Genomic DNA, 20,030 nt, shown 5'->3' with positions numbered 1-20,030 from the left:
CGGGACCCAGCGCCCCGCTGCTCCCCGCAGGGAGGCGGCGCGCGGCGCGGCGGCAGGAAGCGGCCCGCGGCGGCGCCGCTGCAGCCCGTGCGGCTGAGCCGCGCCGAGCTCTACCGGCCGCCCACGAGCGAGGAGCTGCAGCGGCTCAAGGAGACCGAGGATCTCTTCCACTGCGGCCTGCTCCGCCTGCAGGTCAGCCCCCGCCGGGGGGGAACGGGGATGTTGGAGCCCAGCGGGGCCCCTCGCACCCGGCCGTTGCGGGGGCCCGCACGGTGTTTTCCCGTGGCTGCTGCCCGGCCCCTCAAGGATCCTTCCCAAGGGCACGTTCTGAGTCAATCCTGCTGGATTATCCATCCCGCGGGAACCCCYAGGCTGGGCGCTGTTCCCCTGGAGAGCAGCTGCTCCGTTGTGCCTGTTCCCGGGGGTCAGCCGCGCTCCCGGCGCRGAGCGGGGCCGGTGGGGAAGCTCAGGGCTTGTCCCGCTCCCCTGCTGCTCTGCCAGCATCGCCGCTGCCGCTCAGCCTTCCCTGTCCCCTTGCAGATTGAAGAGCTTCTGAAGGAGGTGACGTTGAAGGAGACGAAGAAGAAGAGGATTGATGCCTTCCTCCACGAAATTAATACCCTGTTGAGCTCCGTCCCAGAGACCTCGGAAACTGATGTATGTGCCAGAAGGGTGCAGGAGGCAGCAGGGCCTCTGTAAGGAGCGAGCTCTGCTGGTGACCAGCTCTCTGGACAGGCTTAAGTCCRTGTGGAATATCTCTGTTAGGGAATGAAGAAATAATAATTTGATTTGAGTTGGGGAGGGAGAGGGCTGCCCCATCTCTAACTGCTGGATCCAGGCTCCTGCCAGTCCAAAGGAGCTTTACGTGGGAAGAGKGATCTTGGTSTCTGCATGGTTGTTACTGATGTTGCTAAGAGCTTTTCAYGTGTCTTACCTGTTCCCAGCTCACAGACCAGGCCTGGCTGCCCAGGGGAGTGAAGGTTCCCTTCCTGCAGGTGCCCTTCAGCGTGAAGGGCAGGTTTCGGTTCCTGCCGCCGGCCGAGGTGAAGGTGGTGGGGAGCTACCTGCTGGGCACCTGCGTTAAGCCGGAGATCAACGTGGACGTGGCGGTGACCATGCCGCGGGTGAGTGGCCCTGTCTGCCCTCGAGTGGCTTGGCGCCTCTCCGAGCCCTGTCCCCTGCTGTCCTCTGCACCTCTGTCCCGTTCACTTGATGCCTGAGTGAGGCTGCAGCATCTGCACCTGCAGCCTGGCAGCCCTGCTTGCTGGATCAGAGCTTTCTGCTGCTTTGATTTCTTTCCTTATGAGGGTTTTGTTCTCTCTCTGAGCTGAACATTTTCCAGTGGCCAGAGAGGCCAGGATGCCACCTGGCTTTATCCCATGCCATGATCTATCCCTGCTCCCAAGCTCGTTGAACCCCACGTTGAAGGGTGGTCGATGTTCATAGGCTCTTATCCCTGCAGAGCTCCCTCTTCCTGATGTCCAGACTCCCTCTGCCCCATGGATAGAGGGGTGTGTAATGAGTGAAGCCCTGTTGGGCTGAGTAGCTCTGTGTGCAGGGCTTGTAGTGCCTGCTGATGCTTCGGGCTGCCCTGTCACTCCTTGGGATTGTCCTCCTGGAATCAGCTRCACGTCAGAAACAGGAGTGTTTGTGAGGCTGGTGGTGCCCCAAGCTCACCTGGGATCCACATTTCCCTCCTGCCCAGGAAATCTTCCAGGACAAAGACAACCTGAACCAGCGCTACCACCGCAAGAGAGCCCTGTACCTCGCTCACATCGCCCATCATTTCTCCAAGGAGAAGCTTTTTGGCAGCGTGACCTTTGCCTACATGAACAGCAACCATCTCAAGCCCATCCTGCTCTTGAGGCCGCAAGGTAGCACCTGAGCCTGGTTCTGGTAGGGGGCTGTGAGCCAGTGACAGCGTTTCCTATCTTAGCTGGAGAGTTGGGAGTCTTAGAGTGTGTGACAAGGGCTTTGGAGGGGGAATGGGCTCAGTTTGGGGGTTTTGTTGCAATCAGTGATAAATTTTGAGCTCTGATGCTTCAGTTTCTCCTGTCCCTGCAATCCACATGGTCCTTCTCTTTATTTTGGCTCCTCATCCCCTTGCTGGCTGGTTTGGCTTTGGAGTATTTCAGGCACTGGAGTATTTCAGTCTGATTTCAGTAAATGAGACCCTTCAGAAATGCTGCTCTGTCCAGCACTGCCTCTCCCTGTTCCCTGTGTCCCTGCTGTCCTCTTTCCTTCCCGTGGCAGCAGTGCAGTCTGCCTCTTCCCTGAAACACTAAGGGACACGTGAATTGCTGAATTTCCACAGACCTGAGGTGACCGCAGGTTTRGGTCTGAGATGGGGCGTGGGGTGACTGAGGTGGGGATGGTCCCAAGGTGAGAGCCCTGGGGTCAGGAAATGGGCAGYCTGGCAGGGATGGAGGAGGACAGGAGTAGGGACAGGAGCAGTGTGAGCTCTGGTTTATTTTCAGTTCTGTTCTGGTCACTCTCTGCTCTGAGATGATTTCTGCCATTGCTGAGAGTAGCTGGGAAGGAGCTTTCTCTCTCTTTTTTTCCTGAGATGGGRATGTTGCCCATCTTCTTCAATAGTCACAGTCTGGATCTTTGACATCTCTTCCTCCTGTACTTCTGTCCCCGGTGCTTAAAGGCAAAGATGAGAAGCTGGTCACCGTTCGGCTTCATGCCTGTCCTGCCCCGGGTTTCTTCAAGCCAAGCCGCTTCTATCCCAGCAAGAACAACGTTCGGACGGCCTGGTTCATGGAGCAGAGCACCTCCAAGGAAGGTGGGATCCAAGGGAGCATGAGGCTGCCTGGCTGTGCTGATGCCTGCAGCAGGTGCAGGGAGCTGGGTTTGCTGAGTCTGTTTTTTAGCGAATAGGAGGTTTGTGCTGGGATCCAACATGTTGTCTTACCCTCTCCCAGGAGCCCCGGAGCCTCCAACCCCTCACTACAACAACTCCATCCTCTGTGACACGGTGCTGCTCTCCCACCTGCATTTCTTGTCCAGCGTGGCCACTGACTTCCCGGGCATGAAGGACGGGCTGGCTCTTCTCAAAGTGTGGCTGCACCAGCGGCAGCTCAGCAAGGTGAGTTACATGGGACAGGCCTTGGCCATCGTTAGGATGGAAAGATGATAGTTTGGCTCTTGTGGGTTGTGTGGTTAGCTCGGACTCTCATAAGAGCTGAGGTAGCTTTAAGGAGCTCTGTTTTGTCCTGCAAACTGCAGTGGGTCTGTGTGAACTGGACATTTGTGCTGCTTTGAGATTTCAGCACTGATGCAGTTTGTTGGGGAACTCGTCTGTTCCCCAAAGGAACATGTGTCCTGCTTCTTGAATAAGAACGTGCCTGTACCTCTTTCTGAGTGGGATGGGGCTTTGGGACTGCCCTGCTGGTGATGACAGTGGCTGGGAGCAGCTGTGTGGAGTGAGCACTGGGGCTTGCAGTGCCTTGCTGAGCATTCCCTCACCCAGCTCTCTGCTTTTGCAGGGCTTGGGCTGCTTCAGTGGCTTCTTGGCCTCTATGCTGGTTGCCTATCTGCTGATGAAACGCAAGATCATTAAGATGATGAGTGGATACCAGGTGCTGAGGAATGTTCTGCAGTTCCTAGGTGAGTTGTTTCCTTCTGGGTGGTCTTTGCAACAAATGGCAGTGGGTGATACCTCTCCCTAGAATTCATTTGGTGTTAGAGTCCCTGGTGCCTCGGGGTACTGGACCAGTGCTGCCTTCTCCATCCCTCTGCATCGTAAATGTGGGCTGGGCTCCTGGCCAGAGAGGAGCAGGGGAAAGAGAATCACTGGTTTTATCCGTCTGTTGGTGGGGCAGAGGGGCCCTCTGTTTGATAAGGACAGGAGAAGAAAGAGCAGAGAAGGGGTGGGTGGAATGGCTCAGTGACACCACCGCCCAGGGTAGAGGCCAGCATCGTGTTTCAGCTCTGTTTGGAGTTGTCACAGCACATGGTACTGGCATGTGGATGTGCCCCCCTCATTGAGGGGGAGATGTGGATCATGGTGTGACATGTTCTTTCCTCTCTGCCCACAGCCACCACAGACCTGAGTGTGACGGGGATCAGCCTAGCGAAGGACACGGATGCCTCCCTCGTAAGCAGCTTTCCATGAAGAATTTGTGCCATGTTTGGCTGCCAGCTGGACTGCTGGTGCTGCGAGGCTGCCCAGGCAGGGATGCATCCATCAGCCTGGACATTGGTTTAGGGACTCAGGGTGGAGGTGTCTTGATGTCTGTGTTGCACTGTGGCACTAAGGACAGTGTTTGCTCTTCCAGCCTTCCCTGGATGACTTCCACCAGGCGTTCGAAGTGGTTTTTGTGGATCCCTCTGGGCTGGTGAACCTCTGTGCTGATATGACTGCCAGCAAATACCACCAGGTAGGTTATGAGGGCACCCTAAGATGCTGTTTGGGGATTCAGGGGCAAACAGGAGTGCTCTGCTTTCCTTATGAGGCTCTTCTGATCACAGACTGATAGTTTCTGTTGAAGAGTTGTTGAGCTGTGTGGGACAGCTGTGTCCATGATGTGGATGATGCAGTCCTGCCTTGTTGGCTGGCTTCTGAAGCTGACTTTGTACACACCTCTCTGTCTTCTATCTTGAGATAAAAGAGATAGTGTGACAAGGTTGCACACTACCTTCTGCCATGGGCACCAGTTCCTGGAACGGAAATGTCCTTGTGTTTTTATTTTATTTTATTTTATTTTATTTTATTTTATTTTATTTTATTTTATTTTATTTTATTTTATTTTATTTTATTTTATTTTATTTTATTTTATTTTATTTTTTAACCTTACTCTGTTCCTGTTTTTAATAATAGAAAACCTCATTGCAGAAAGCAACCTCCTCAGCCATGTGACAGCACCCTGAGGGTACAGTGGGGCTGCAGGAGGGAAGGGAAGGCGATGGGATAAACTGCTGCCTAATTTGGTTCCATCACCCAAATGAGCTGAGGCAGATGGAGAAGGGTACTGCATGTGGGGAGGCGACTCTGTGCTACTTTTTAAGCCTTTAACAAACACCTCCAGCTCYGAAGCTTAGAAGAGAATTTCAAGACTTGGATTTAGTGCTACCTTACTTTTCCTGAAGATGGAGAGAAATTTGTTTTTGTCTGTGTGGATATTTTTGGGTAAAGCCAAACAACAGTTTAATAGAAATAAGTGTTTTGGAGCAGAAAAAACTATCCTCTTAGCAGGAATGCCAAGAAGGGTCTAGGGGAGCATATAACTGGCAGCAAGTGCTGCCAGTTAATGGCTCCATTCTTGGCTAAGAATGGAAGCTGCCAAGGATTGGTGTCTGCTGGTGACCATGGACCTGGGGTGGTAGTGGTTGCCTGGGGACTGTTGGTGTCTGCTCCTGGAAGGAGCTGCTCTCCACCTCTTCCATCCCATTCATGCTTCTGCTCTTTGTTTTCACCTTGCTTAGGTCCAATTTGAAGCCAAGTGCTCCATGGAGATTCTGGATGACAGCACTGTGGATGGCTTCCAGGTGGTGCTCATGACTGCAAAGCCCATGCTTAGAGCCTTTGACCACATCTTCCAGTGAGTGTCTTTGTGCTGGTGGGGAGTGTCGAGCAAGTCTGTTCAGAAAGGAATGGGCTCTTCCTGATTTCAGACCAGGATGGATATTGGACCTCCCTTGTTTGAAATGGCCCTGGTAGCTCTGCAGCAGACACTGCTGCCTCTTGCCTGTAGCACTTGCATTTTTACTGCCYAGACATCCCCTCAGGAGGAGGGGAGCTTTGCCAGTGCTGTCACCTGTGGTGAATGGTGACAGTCCCCCCGATTTAAAAAAAAAACAAACAACCAAGAAAACCCAGCATTTCCCATGGTATGTCCTGAGAGAGCTGGGGATCCTGGCCTCATAGTGGTGTAAGGCACTTTGCTTCTTTTCATAGYCCCCATCCTGGGCCAGGGACCCTCTGTTTCTCCCTTCATCCATCCTCTAGGATCTTTCTGAGGAGGAATTTGGCTGGGGAGGCAGGTGTRTGATTGGCTGCTCTCCTTCTCTAGCCTGAAACATGTCTCCAAGCTGCAAAGCGCTTGCAAGAAGATGCAGCTGCTGAATGAGCTGATGGATCGAGGTGGGAACTACGTGGCTGCAGCCCTTCCGTTCGTTGTGTCGCTGCTGTCGCRCGGGCTGGCTGGGCGAGCACTGCTCGTGGCTCACGCCTTGCCCCAGACCCCTGAGGTAACACAGCTGAGCAGGGACCCTGCTTGATGTTGTATCCTCTGCKGTGCTTGGGATTTGGGGTGTTCCTTGCAGCACTGTTCGGTTAGGAAGGGATTCTTGGGTCAATGCAGGGTGGAAGGAGCCTCCCCCTCTATGGGAGGCACTTGCAGGATCTGAGGCTGGGGCACTTTGACCAGGGTGCTGGGTGCAGCCAGGAAAACTTGGTTTGGGCAGAAGTCCATTGCTGGCATTGGGGCAGGGTGAAGGCAACTGGCTTTCTCACTGAGGAGAATTGAGGACTTCCGTGTGTGTACCCATCTGGGCACCACAGAGTATGTCCTAGGTAGTGGGTGTTTCATCTTGTGATCTGATRTCCTGGCAGATGCCGCTCCAGCCAGTCAGCTCTCCTTGTGCTTTGTATTCTGTTTCTGTTTAGTGGTGTATTGACGCTGAGCCCCCAAAACACAAAGACATTGGGCCACTGACGTTTGGGCTGCTGTTTGTCCCGGAGTTTGCTGCTAGTGCATTGGAGAAGGGGCCAGAGGCTGATCGTCCTGAGGTAAGGAGAGACTTCCGAATCCAAGAGGGGATGGTTGGGGAAAAATTCATGCAGTTTGGGAATGCTCAGCAGCACATCCTGGCATGCTCAGTATTGGATGTCTGCTGTGGATGAACTGCTTGGGACCAAAGAGCAACAGCAGTGTGAGCAGGTGGCAGCAAGCAGGCTGCTGGTGTCCCTGAGACATCCTGCTGAGGTGAGGAGGGTTAGAGGAGGGTCCCCAAGCATGGGGTCTGGCTGGGGAGATAGTTTGCCAAGCAGGCATGAGTGGGAGGGGATGAGATGGAAGCAGTGGGAGACCCCAAATCCAAGCTCCTCCTTACTGCATTTGAAATCTTAGTGGGAATGAGCCTCTGTTCCTCTCTTTTTAACTGAGCCAGGCAGAACCTGGACTGGGGAGTGGAAGTGAAACTGGCCCTGTGCTGTGCTTGCAGGTGGCTCTTGGGGTGGCCAGCAGTCACAGGAGCGTTTCGGCTGACCCGAGCTGTCACCCGTGGCTCTGGCACCATCCATGTTTCTCTCTGCAGGCCCAGGACTTCCGGACCTTCTGGGGGGAGAAGTCTGAGCTGAGGCGGTTCCAGGATGGGACCATCTGTGAGGCAGTGGTGTGGGAGGCAAACACAGTGTGCCAGAAACGCCTCATTCCTGAGCAAATTGTCAGGCACCTCCTGTGGCTGTAAGTACCTTTGGATATGACCAAATGGCAGCTGTCACTGGGAGACCTATCGTTCTGTGGGGTCACTGCTGTTCCTCATGTCTTGTGCTGAATCTGTAGTGCCCTTGGAGTAACAGTTGTCAGATCCAGGTTTTGGGGGACTCTGTGGGTCGTTTCAGCTTTGTGGTCTCGATACTCCTAACTGTTTCCCAAGTGAGTGTAGTGTGGGCAGCCATATGATATTGTGACATTGTGGAACTGCTAAAGGCAAGAAGGGGAGTGGTTCTGCCTTGACACGTGGATGTTGAGACACTCACTGATGGCAGGGCTGAGAAGAAAAGCCACGCAGACCATGTAGATCCATGTCCGACATGAAATCCTGTGAGACCCTGTAGTGAATGAACCACAAGGTTGGGTCTACCTAGAACGTTGGAAAATCTTCCTGTAGTGGTTGAGACCTACTGCCAAAATGGAGACCCTCTTACAAAGAATGAGGAGGTTGTGTGGGTCTTTTTATCCCCACTTGAGGAGAGATCCTGGGAAGAGGGGCTGCATGTTGGCAGGTTTGGCTRTGAATCCTGCGTAGCCCTAAGAGCTGCTGTGTTGCTTTGAGTAGGTAGTCTGGGCATGAGAGAAATGCACAAAGCTCTTGGTGTTCTCACTGTGACTTTTCCATATAGGAAGACTTTCATTGGGCTTAGACAGGCTCTTGCACCATCAGGATGCTTGGAGTGATGTGTCTTACCTCTAATGCTCCCTTGTCTTTCTTCCTGTAGCCATGCGGGCATTCCCGAATCCTCTATCTGTTACACAGGAGGCCTGTTGGAGTCTGTGGTCAAGACTGGAAAAGAGGTACAGTTGCTTCCCCAATTCCAGATTGGGCTGTAGGTTTCTCAGGGAGGGAAAGTATGGGAAGAGCTTTAGGAAAGTAATTTTTGATTTGTGGTTCTGAGTTGTCTGTGCAGGTTGGTCTGCAGTGGGCAGAGCCAGTAAATCCCATGATGAGGGGGATGCTTTTTGCAGACTTGAGAAGGTAGAGAAGACTCTACCAGTCCTTGAGGGGAAAAAAGGAGAAACTTGCACTTGTGGGCAGGGGTGTCTGACCACGCTCCTGCAGTGGCTGTTGCTTCTGTGCAAACAGTCCAGGGAAGCCCACAGTGGACAAGGGATGGGATGGAGGAGAGAAGATGARCTCTAGAGGTGGGAAATGGCTCATGGATTTGGGTTTTGTCACTCCCAGCACAGCCTGCAGAGGGTGCTGCTGGTCTGCTGTGAAATGCAGCCTGGTTGAATGTTATGTAGCCTGTTTCAGCTGCATCTGAGCAGTCAGTGCCTGCCCTTATTCCTCATATTCCTCATTTAGTCTTCTCTGATGTACTTTGGGGTGGGCAACCAGCAGAACAACAGAAATCCTCCTTCCTGTGCGTCTTAAAWGCCCTCTCCAGGGCTCTTGAGATGCTCTGAATGTATCCTGTCCTTCCTTATTGTATTTTTTTGCTGTTCTTCACAGCTCTGCCATGGTTAAGACCATAGTCTGAGCATTTTCCTTTTAACTGATGCTTCTGGTGGTATCAGTTTGCAGAAGGGAAGCAGCTCTGGAGATCTTGCTGTAGCCAATGCATGGTCTCTTCCTGCCTTCCAGGTCACTCTTAGCTTCTCTCTTTATRGGGGAGAGCAGTGGCCACACAGTTCCTCATGTTGTCGTAGTGTTTTTTACAGGAACTCATCTTGCTTGCCAATTGATGAGCAGCCACTGGCTTGCCTGTTCCTGCTGTGCAACCAGAAATCCATTTGCTCCTTGCTTCCCTCCTTCCTTCATCTCTCCACCTTGCTGGGTGTGCTTGCAAAAAGCTGCTCTCTGGGCTGGCAGTTGTGTCCCCTTGGTGCTCAGTTGCCTCTCTAGGCAGAGAATGAGGCAAGATCAGCCCTTGTGTTCATGTCCCCAAGGCTGGGAGATGGAAACTGAGAGGCTCTCTGRTGTCTGCAGGTGTCGGGGACCGGTGAGGAGGCCATGGTCAGCGTCATCTGCTCCTATGACGACCTGAGCCGCAAGATCTGGAACCTGGAGGGGCTCCCGCTGACGGTGAYGGCTGTGCAGGGCGTTCACCCGGCCCTGCGGTACACGGACGTGAGTGCTCCTCGGTGCTGCCTGCCGTGCAAGCAAGGGCTGAGCGGAGGCCCTGGCCCTGCTGAGTCTGAGTGAGAGAGAAGGCCGAGAGGGGATATGATTAACACGTATACGTACCTGAAGAGGGATGTAGGGAGGAAGGGAGCAAGCTCTTCTCAGTGGTGGCCAGTGATAGGACAAGGGGCAATGGGTATAAGTTGAAACACAGGCAGTTCCCTCTCCATGTGAGGGGAAGCTTCCTTCCTGTGAGGGTGCCAGAGCCCTGGCACAGGCTGCCCAAGGGAGGTTGTGGAGTCTCCTCTTCTGGAGGTCTCCAAACCCGTCTGGATGCCGCCCTGTGCCCCATGCTCTGGGKGTCCCTGCTGGAGCAGGGAGTTGGACTAGATGATCTCTAGAGGTCTCTTCCAGCCTCAACCATTCTGTGAGTCTCAGGGAGCAGGGGCTCGTAGAACTGGTCTGTGCCTTTGTGGCTCCTGAGGAGCCGGGCAGTGCTGCGGTGCCTCTTTTATGCCGTCCCGTCCCTGCAAAGGCTGCTCAAGCCTTGTGTGGTGGGCRGCCTGGCTGTGGTGGGAGGCTGGCGGGAGTGGGCTGTGCTTTGCTGCATTCCTTGCTCTGAGTCCCTTGCTGATGTTCTCTCCCAGGTCTTCCCTCCTATTCCCATGAAGCCGATTTATTCCTTCTATAACAGAATCAGGAACAAAGACTTGCTGCTTCCCTCGGAGGACAGGCCCTGTCCAGCCTACATATCCCCTTTGAAAGGTAAGTGGGGAGAGATGTGAGCAGAAGATGATTGTCTGGAAGCAAACAGGAGGAGGAGGCAACACTAACTCGGTTACTGCTGTGTGTGTGTGTGTGTGTGTGTGTGTATGTGTATGTGTGTGTGTGTCTCACTTGGGACCAGAACCCTGGCTCCCCCTGCAATACCCTCTTAACACCTTGTGTCTCCTTGGAGTTCACGGGGCTCCTATTGTCCCTTTGCCCTCAGTCGTGTGCCACATGGAAGGCAGTGGCCGGTGGCCACAGGACAAAGAAGCCATCAAGCGAATAAAGGCAGCTTTCCACCTCCAGCTGGCAGAGCTGCTCCAGCAGCAGCACAGTTTGATCTGCAGACCTGCAGTCACCCACACTGATGTGTACAAGGTAGGGAGCGGCGGGGGCCTCCTGGAACGATGATTCCCTCTTACTGAAGAGGAGTGTAGGGGTGGTTATGGGTGYTTGTTGCCTGTGCTGGATAAGAGTGGGGTTTGGGGACTGGGTCTGGTAAAGAAGGTGGGAATATTTGGTGCTGAGACCAGGATAGTGCTGTGTCTGTGCCTGGGGTTGTATGTATTGCTGTCAARCCTGATTCCACCTTCTGCCCCTGTCTCAGGATGGCTATGTGTTCCGCCTGCAAGTGGCCTACCATCGAGAGCCTCTAATCTTGAAGGAAGTAGTCACTCCAGAAGGGATGCTGAAGTACCAGGACACTGAGGAGTCTCAGCAGCTGGAGCTGGAGACCTTGCACCTGCCTTTTCTAACCAGCTCCCTGCATGGGTAGGCAAGACAGGGTGGTGGGAATGCTTGAGCTTGGGATATGTCTGGTGACTGGGAGCTGGTATGGAGGTGCCTTTGGGTGATGGAGGGAGGTGCTGTAGAGTTCACCATAGAAAGGGAAGAGGTCCCTCAGTCCTTGTTATCCTGGAGGACTTCTAAGGAGGGTAAAGGGGGTGTGAAGGGGGACAGATGTGAGTAAGGGAGAGCTGGTTGTCCCATTTGTCAGATCAGTAATCACTGATATGAGGAGACAAGTACCAATYGGCAGCAGTTACAGGGAGTGTTATGTTTTTGTACTGCCAAAAACRAAACAACCACGAAGAGAGCCTTGGGCTTGTGATGTGGAACCTCTGTCCCTGGCAGACATTTGCTTCGCTTCTCTGKTGAATGCCCCAGGGGCAGTTTGGGTCCTAGGACATCTCAGATGGACAGTCATGGTTGCTTTCCTCTCTCTTCCTCACAGGCTCCAGCAGCAGCATCCTGCTTTTGGCAGCACCTGCCGAATGGCCAAGCGCTGGGTCAGCGCGCAGCTCCTGAGTGACCACGTCCCTGAGGAGTGCATGGACCTCCTCGTGGCGTATCTTTTCCTCCAGCCAGCCCCCTTCACTCCACCCAGGTGAGGATGGAAAGCCCAGGTTGGTTGAATGGGGTTTAACTGCTTTTTTTCCTACTCAGCCTGGAGTTAGGATGAAGGAGTGAGGATGCTACCAGGGCAGGAGCTGCTGTGAGGGCTGATCCATCCACTGGCATGCCAAAGTGGTAGGACTCTGGATTTCCAGAAAGCTGTCCAAGCTCTGCTGGATGCAGCTGGTTGGAGAAGGCAGAGATGGTGGGTGCTGCTAGGCCACCTGTAGCCCTTGCCCCAAGTGCTGTGAGAGTAAGTGGGGCAAAGCAGCAGGCTGCCAGCTGCAGTGATGGCCATGTGCTCACCTGATGAGGATGACAGCCAGTGTCCTCATGACCTCTGAGTGCAGGCAGTGCCTCAGTGGTCTAGGATGCCTCTTTCCAGATGTGTATGCAAGGGTCTGGTCTTCCTCTGCCATGGGGCAGGATCGACTGCTAGGGGCGTCTTGTGCCTCTCTGAAGACTAATGGGAATCCTTGACCTGTAGGGAACAGCTGGAAAGAGTAGAGATGGTGGGTGCCTGTTGGTTGGCTGCACACTGACACTCCTGGGTTCCCCGAGAGTGATGTTACAGTTATGCTGGCTGCTGCAGCCTCCGTTTATCCTGGAAATCCTCCCAGGGGAAGGTTAGAAGGCCAGCCATTGAAAGTTAAACAGAGCAGAGTGTTGGGAAATATCTCCTTGGGGCCAATTGCTTGCAGCCTCTGGCAGGTGGACTGAATACAGCCCAAAGGGACTAAAATAAAGGCTATGTTTATGCTCTAGAGATCTGGTTTCCTTCCCAGAAATAATGGTAGTGTAGTAACTGGCTACTGCCTGGAAAGCTCTCCTATCTCCTGGAATAATCTGCTAGTGGGAGCCCCATCTTTCCAGCTGTCTTGTTTCACAGAGGAAAGCAGAGGTAAAATGAGAGCTTGTGGTCCTGTGTGAGAGCCACACTGAGGACAGGAGCAGTTCTGTCTCTGGTTCCCCCTTGTGCTACCGCTAGTCTGAGTGTCTCTTTGGGAGAACTRCAGGAGACTGGGGAAGAGTTTCAGTCTCTTGAGCTTTTCTGCTTTTTTTTCCCCTCGCTTTAACCTGGGAAGGAAGGACCTAGGGGAAGGGATTTCGCAGTATACTCAGGGACCCAGAGAAAGCAAAACGTCTCTAGCTCCTTCTGGATTGCTTTCTTAACTCGGACGTTTCTTCTGGGGCTGCTTGTGGCCTCGTTATTATTGCTAGGTCATGCAAAAAACCCTGTTCTGCCATGGTGATCGGCTAGTGCAGCAAATGCCAGTGTTTAAGGTGTTTTCTCTCTCTGCAGCTCTCCCCAAGCCGGGTTTCTGCGTTTCCTCAACTTCCTGGCAACCTTTGACTGGAAAAACAGCCCTCTCATTGTCAACCTGAACACAGGCCTCACAGGTGAGCTGGCAGCACACGGGCTCTGCCAGGTAGCCCTGGCCACAGCTGCAGGGGAGCTGTGGCATGAAGGTCTAGGGCCCTCCTGGCTCAGCGTGTGGCTCTGGGGGTCTTGGATACAATTTAATGTCACAGCTTCAGCCTGGGGCAAGGAGAATTTCCACGCCCTTATTCTCCTACCCTGTTTAACTTGGCTTCAGGGTTTGTTTGGTTGTGCTTCTTGTTTGTTTTTTTCCTCATACCTGCTTTTGAAGAGCTGATCTTGTTGACAGTTTTATGTTATTTTGTGGTATTACTGAAATCTCTTCTTGTGAGCGTGGGTTGTGTTGAACTACACGGTGTCTTTGAAGCCCTCTGCTCCTTTGTGGCCAGCCTTTTAGGCCTTGCCCTGGCTCCTCCTGGCCCATCCCTTTGCTTCTGTGTCTTGTAGCCTTGTCCTTCATCTCTTCCTTGCTCCAGGTGTCACTGTTTTCCGTGAGAAGGTCCTCCTTGTGCACAAGCGCAGGGTCCCAGCACRTGGCCAAGGCTGCTCTGTAAACTGCCCTAGGGAGATGCAGCCCAAGGGTGAGCTGGGCAAGCCCCAAAGGGGAGCAGGATAAGGGCCTGTGTTTGCTTCTGCAGCCCTGCTGAGCAGCTTGAAGCACAAGCATTAGCTGTCAGTGCCTGACTTAGAAACCTGCAGGAAGGGAAAAAAGGCTTCGATCATCCAGTTGCTCAGGAGCATGGAGGGGGCATTATTATTATTATTATTATTATTATTATTATTATTATTATTATTATTATTATTATTATTATTATTATTAAATTTTATCTCATGGGCTTTGTGGATCTCCTGGTGAGTGTGTCTCTGATGTGTCCCTGTTTTCCAGCGGAACATATTTGTGCATCCAAGCAAACATGTGATCCTGAGCTGTTGCTTGATTGCCGTGTCTGTTGATCATCTGTTTTGGATAGCATGGGGACCAGAAAAGACCTGGTTCACTGTGCTGCAGACATGTCACAGCTCTGGTGGTGGGGGAAGAATGACGCTCAAACTTGTAAAGATATCTATAAAGAAAAGTAAAAACTGCTTGTGAGTGGTGTGGGCAGCACTGGAGGGAGCAGCTGTTCCTGTGGGTTCTCTCAGCTCCTTTTTTTTGAGAGAATAGGTTTTATTTGMTATGTTTCTATCCTTAAGCCTTTTTTTTTTTGTACATATTTATATAAAATGAAAAAATAGAAAATGCTTTTGACAGAAAAGCTATTTTTTTCTCTTAAAAACAAATTGGAAAGCAAACGTTTTCATCAGCTCATAACAACACTAGTTCCTAGCCTGTCGGTCTCGATGACTGTGCCCTGAATCACTCTGCGCCCTAYGTACTGTGCCCGTGTGAGCTTGGAGCAAAGGTCCATGTGGCCGGGCATCCTGTCTCCAAGATTTCCCACAGGCAGATAGGAAGAGCGCCGGAACAGCAAGTGTACAGCAGTGCTCCCGCCAGCTCTCACAGCCTGCAGCTCCTTGCACCTTGGAGACTTCCTGAGCCGGATGAAGCTTCTGTGAATTTAGTAACTGGCCCCCAAGGGGTTTTTCTGTCTCCAGCTTCCCATGTGAGCTGCACGAGGTGGCTCCAGCCCCTTCCCTGCTGCCCTGCCAGCAGCCCTCGGCGCTGCTCCGCACTCCAGAGGGGAGGAGGCCAACGTTTGCGTTGGTGTTTCCTTCTCTGTTGCAAAAGCTGGTTGTGCTGCTGCGTTTGCCACCTTTGAGCCTTTCTTGGCTGGCAGCCATCCTGGTTTGTACAGATTTGTACGTAGGGGGTTCAAGTGTCCCGCAGCCTTTGGCCCAGTCTGTCTTCAATTGGCATTTTGTTGAGAGTCAGAGACGCATCCATCCTTCTGTGGGCTGAGCTAAAAGACACATTCGTGGCTCCTTTGTGTCGCTAGAATCTGTCATCAGCCTTTAATGTGGTTACGGAAAAAGACTGTTTCTTGGGGAATCCCTCTTTTCCTCTTGCCAGTTGTGCCCTGGGACAGTAGCCTTGAATCCCCCACCTTGAWGCCCTGGTGTTCGGGGCTTGTGCTCGTCTCTGTGGCCGTGTTTCTGCGCCAGGCAGTGTCGTTTGGTCGCTGTGGGACGGGGTGGATGGGTGGTGATGTGTGTGGTGGTTGTGCTGGGCACTTGTGCTCCAAACTGCTCTTGCCCCCGTGATTCCCAAAACGCTCCTGCCCTGGCATCCGTGTTTCCCATGTGGTCCTGGTAGCTGGTTTGCATTGCTGCAGTTTGTCATGTTGTCTCACCTTCACCCATCTCTGCCTGTTGTTTAGCAAGAGTGATTTGTCAGATGGGAAAAGCAGCAGTGCCCAGAGGCCGTGTTGCTGTGAGGGGCTCTTGGGACCAGGCCTGGCAGGGACAGGCTCCCAAGCCTCGCTTTCCTCCATGCATGTGAACATGAATAAGGAGCTGATGTGTCAGGGCATGAAGGTGGCTGAGGGTCAAATAGAGACCCTGCTGTTTCGTGGTACCTGCTGGGCACATCATGGGCTCTAATGATTAGTTTATGGGACTTGCTGCTGCTTCCCTCTGCTTCCCGTTTGGATAAGAGAGGCGGGAAGCAGCGTGGTCCAGACTGCCAGGGGGTCGGCCACATCAGAGGGTGTGGGCGAAAGGATGGCTGAGCACAAAAGCTCATTACGCTGCCCTTTGTTGGGCTGTGTGGTGTGGGTGCRGAGGGGACAGAGCACCTGACCCCTCTGCCTGCCCTCTGCAGACGCCGACTGCACCGAGATCAAGAACAAGTTTGTGGCTGATCGTTCTCGCCTCCCYGTCATGTTCATTGCCACCCCCAAAGACAAGTGGACCTCGATGTGGACCAGAGAGCGACCMTCAGCACAGGTGAGTGGGGATCTGCTCTCCTTGCCCTGTAGTGGCTACTAGATTGGGGCAGTTCAGTGCTCCCAGCACTGAGCTCCAGCAGCTTTGTGCATTAGTCATGTCCATCTCTCTCTGCAAAGCCCTGAGTTTTACCCCTTCTCTCTCTTCCCTCAGATCCTGCAGCGCCTTCTTGTGCTGGCCTCAGAGTCCCTCCGGACCCTGGAGGAGCAGCTCATGGACCCACTCAGCAGCCAGGATGTGAAGGTAATCCTTTTGGCACCTGCCCAAGGAGGTGGGGACTCTGCCTGAACGAGCTGGGGAGAGGAACTGGACTGGAGCATCTAGCTATCCTGATGTGGGCTAGAGACTGCCCCATCAGGTCCTGCCTCCACGTGCAGATGTGTCTGCATGACCTGAGTTCCCAAGCTGCTAGCCAGTTTCCCTTTAAGTCCCATCTCTCCCTACCTCAGGCAGTGATGAAACTGCTCCACCTGGCTTCAAACTGGTCTTGGAGCTTTGTGCAGCACTGGGCACATCTCAGCATTGGACCTGCAGTATGGTTCTGCTTCTGGCTTAACCTGAGTCAAGTTGCATGGCAGATGCTGCTGTTGGGCTTTTCCTGGAGGCATTTAGGCCTGGCATTTAGAATACCATTTATTTAGTATACTGTTCAAGTATCCTAAATGAGTAGGAAAAGGAACTGAAGTCAATTTGATGTTTTGTGGTGAAGGAGCTACAATGAAAACTATGGAATGAAAGAGCCCTGGACAAATCTAGATAGCAGTATTTTGTACTGGCGCTGAATACAATGTTTAAGTCTGGTTGGAAAAGGTTAGGAGCTGGGGAGGGTGCAGGTCTGCACCTGAACTTGTTTAAGGAAAGGTGCAAGGTGCTTGAGCTGCTTGGCTGAGCAGTGTAACTTTAGCTTTCTAGGCTCCTCTGTGTGCCTGAATTTGGGTCTTTCAGCAGAAGTAAAATCCAAATTGTTGTGTCTTTGCCATGAACTGAGTTAAGGCTAGGGATGTGGAGATCTGTTTTTCTTTGTCTTTCAGGACCTCTGGCTTGTATTGGTGCCCTCATGTATAAGATAGAAGCACTGTTTTTGTCTTTGTCCACAGGACAGATGCATTTCTCTCTTAGGATCTGGTACATTAGTGCTTCACTAGCACTCTCGATGTGCCAGATTCTTCATTTCTGCRGTTTTACTCTGATTTATGATGTGGGTACTTTCAGCTGTGACTCTGTAGCCTGTCTTCTGTGGGTAAGGCCAGTGACCCTGCTGGAGTCACTGCTGCCTTCTGCTTTCAGGTCTACTTATACAGACCCTATATGGTTTCAGGTGGCAGTATTTATGCATTTGCAAAGCATCTATAACATGAAGGCCCTTGTTTTTTCTTGGGGCTGCCCTGGGAAGCCACCCTGGAGTGCAGCAGAGCTGAATTCCAGGGCTGGCACCTCCGAGGTGTCAAGGCTGCCATGCCAAGCACAGTTTATCTTGGCAGCAGCATCAGGAGTGATGGCTGTTAGCCAGGAACTGTGAAGGGTTTAGGTTGTTTCTTCTCCCAAATGCTGGCACTGTTGCAACTGGCCTTTTCCTTAGAGGAGTACAGGAATTGTATAAAGGAGGTAGATGCCAGTGGTAAGAAGGAGGGGATCCTCGTGTATGTCACTAGCAGAACTCAGTGCTACATCCTGCTCTCTCCTGCATACTCTTTGCTGCTGCTGCATTTGGGTGCTTGTAAGCTGTTATACTGAACCTCTTAATTGAGGAGACATGTGAGGGCTTTGTCATMAAGAGATGAAAGCCGAGAGCAAGGGGCCTGTCCTCGTGGTGCAGGTTAAATCTTTGCTCTCAGGGAATGTGTTTTTTTCTTGTGATAAGGCTGTGTGGAGCTGGCTGCTTTCAAAGCTGAGGGTTGTTCCTGGACCAGTCCCTTGTCAGTCTGCCCTAGCTCTTGGCCAATGGAGGGAGATAGGCTCCTGGTCCCTGCACACCCAGTTTCTGCACTCCCATATCCACGTAACTGCTACATCTGCTCCTCCTGTCAGGAGTCTATTGTGGGGTGGAGGAAGAGGAAGATGATAACAGACAGAATAGCCGGTAAGTACTCTTCCTTTCTGCRTCACCGCCAGAGCAAAGTCCTGGTTGAAAAGGATCCAGGATGTTGTGTTAAAGGATGATTAGGGAGATGAGACTGTGATTCTCTTCAGCACTTGGCTGAGCAAGAGGTAAGAGAAGGTAGTTGTTGTGGGGTAATTGGTATCGGATAAAGGGCTGTAGAGAGTTTGTGTAGTGTAGAGATTTCCTGGACCAGGGGCAGACTTGTGGAGGGGATGATCCTAACAAAGTTTTAACTTTGCTTATATACATAACACTGCATTTGTGCCCAGCCAAAGACTTGTTGCCTGCTTTAGTGCAGTCTGAGGTAGTCAGCTCTTCCTCCTCCTCACTTGGGTTGTCCTGTGGCCAGCACAGGGCTGAGTTGTTCAAATATAACAGCTCCGAAAGCAGCTGTTCTTTGAAAGTGTCCCAGAGAAGGTGAGTTCACATCCGGGGTCTGAGAGGCCTTTTGGAAAGTTGTGTTGGCAGGAACCACGGCTATCARTGTTGCTCCACCTGAAACAGCAGCTGGGAAGCTAGATGGAGGTGATATCTCTTTGTGCTCCTGTCTCGTAGAGAAGGGAGACCTTAGGGTGTCCTTGCAGAGATGCAATTTAATAAGCAGAAATAGGCTTTTGCAAAGGATTTCTAAGACTTCCCTTTAGAATATGTCACCTCTTGTTGCACCTTGGACCATGCTCAAAACAAGTTCCCTAGCAGCCTGGAGAGCGATGTTTCAACCATGGAGGCACTGCCTATCTTCATGTTCAACACTGTGGGCCCAGCTCTGCTCCGGGTGGTTCAGTGCAGCAGCAGAGTGGCTGATGCTGTGGTGGAAGGAGGGCCGATGAAGAAATGAGCAACAAAGAGCCGATGGAGCACGCGGGTGGCCAGTGTGCTGGGGCAGGAGAGCGAGCTTGGGAGCTGCCTCCTGCCTGTGTACGAGTACACAGAACATGTTGGAGGACAGCAGTAAGTGCACGGTGTCTCCGTGATGTGAGCTGCCCTCCTTAGCTCCCCGGAGCGCTATCACACTGGCTCCTTATCAAAGTGGGTGTCTGAAATCATTGGTGAGTCTTTCCTGGTTCCATGAGACCCTACAGGACTAGCTCCTCTGCAGACCTCTTTGTGGGTGCTGTTAGGTGAGGAGGGCCCTGGCCGCAACAGGGAAGAGCAGGGAAGTGAGAGGGAAGTCTGGAAAGGAAAGGAAAAGGAAATCCACTTTGTTTTTCACTTTGGACAAGTAGCAATGAGTTTGCAGGGGAAGAGTGGTGTAGGAGGCTGGTTTTGAGCCCAAGTCAGGAAGTTCTGAGGAGGCCAGGGAGGCTGTGGAGTCCCTGTTGCTGGAGTCCCAGCTCTGTTTGATGCAGACCTGTTGGGTTGAGCTATGGGTGGCTTGTGTGGCTTCTCCAGGTCCCTCCTACCACCACTGCGTGCAGCTCTCTCCTGGACAGGAGYGTGAGCTCTGCGTTTGGCTACAAGTGCCCGTCTTGGGAATCTGTCACAGAAAGCCTGGACAAGCTGGGGGTTGAGCCTCCCTAAGCTGGAAGTTCCACTTGGACAAAAGCCCCCCGAGAGGTGTCAGATTGATGCTGCAGGGACAGGTTACAGCCTTGATGTTTTCCACAGACACTGAGAGGGGAAATTGCAGGGAGGGAGCCTGTGTATTTATAGGCTTATTTTCTCCCCCATGCTGCTTTCTGCCAGGATGTGCCTGGACCCACTTGTTTCTCCATGTCCTCTGGAATTTGCCTTACGGCTAATTGTCATCTTTTGGCTGCTCCTGCCTTTACCTGGAACACACTTTGCAGGCCCTGGGGGTTAGTTCTAATCACGTTGCCTCTTCCCAGAGCAGGGGTGGGCGTCCCTGAGCAGCCCCTTGGGGGGAAGCCTTGGTAGTCGCTTCATGTTCCTTGAATTATTATTTGTTAGYGAAGGAAGTGAACCTGCTGGCTCCTGATGCCCTTTAGACGCTGGGTTTATCTACAGCACTCTCGTGTTGTGGAA

At 52.5% G+C, this 20,030-nt stretch overlaps 1 protein-coding gene across 1 annotated transcript in view; it reads left to right on the top strand.

Annotated features, from left to right (window-relative positions):
- Nucleotides 1-57: 57 nt before the first annotated feature.
- NOL6 (nucleolar protein 6) overlaps nucleotides 58-20,030 on the top strand; it is a gene marked incomplete at its 5' end in the record, with an annotated part of 32,430 nt that continues 12,457 nt past the window's right edge. The window contains 22 exons of the mRNA XM_026040128.1: nucleotides 58-192; nucleotides 541-657; nucleotides 945-1,124; nucleotides 1,706-1,874; nucleotides 2,654-2,788; nucleotides 2,928-3,091; nucleotides 3,492-3,612; nucleotides 4,044-4,102; nucleotides 4,284-4,385; nucleotides 5,431-5,546; nucleotides 6,018-6,195; nucleotides 6,614-6,736; nucleotides 7,264-7,412; nucleotides 8,168-8,243; nucleotides 9,379-9,519; nucleotides 10,161-10,278; nucleotides 10,505-10,659; nucleotides 10,889-11,052; nucleotides 11,516-11,668; nucleotides 12,980-13,077; nucleotides 15,819-15,943; nucleotides 16,097-16,186. Coding sequence (XP_025895913.1) covers nucleotides 58-192; nucleotides 541-657; nucleotides 945-1,124; nucleotides 1,706-1,874; nucleotides 2,654-2,788; nucleotides 2,928-3,091; nucleotides 3,492-3,612; nucleotides 4,044-4,102; nucleotides 4,284-4,385; nucleotides 5,431-5,546; nucleotides 6,018-6,195; nucleotides 6,614-6,736; nucleotides 7,264-7,412; nucleotides 8,168-8,243; nucleotides 9,379-9,519; nucleotides 10,161-10,278; nucleotides 10,505-10,659; nucleotides 10,889-11,052; nucleotides 11,516-11,668; nucleotides 12,980-13,077; nucleotides 15,819-15,943; nucleotides 16,097-16,186 — 2,868 coding nt within the window. The remainder of the gene's footprint in view (nucleotides 193-540; nucleotides 658-944; nucleotides 1,125-1,705; nucleotides 1,875-2,653; nucleotides 2,789-2,927; nucleotides 3,092-3,491; nucleotides 3,613-4,043; nucleotides 4,103-4,283; nucleotides 4,386-5,430; nucleotides 5,547-6,017; nucleotides 6,196-6,613; nucleotides 6,737-7,263; nucleotides 7,413-8,167; nucleotides 8,244-9,378; nucleotides 9,520-10,160; nucleotides 10,279-10,504; nucleotides 10,660-10,888; nucleotides 11,053-11,515; nucleotides 11,669-12,979; nucleotides 13,078-15,818; nucleotides 15,944-16,096; nucleotides 16,187-20,030) is intronic.

The sequence above is a fragment of the Nothoprocta perdicaria genome, unplaced genomic scaffold, assembly GCF_003342845.1.
Source record: "Nothoprocta perdicaria isolate Ctin4 unplaced genomic scaffold, notPer1 scaffold_10, whole genome shotgun sequence".
Lineage (NCBI taxonomy): Eukaryota > Metazoa > Chordata > Aves > Tinamiformes > Tinamidae > Nothoprocta > Nothoprocta perdicaria.
This window is presented reverse-complemented; position numbering and strand designations above follow the sequence as displayed.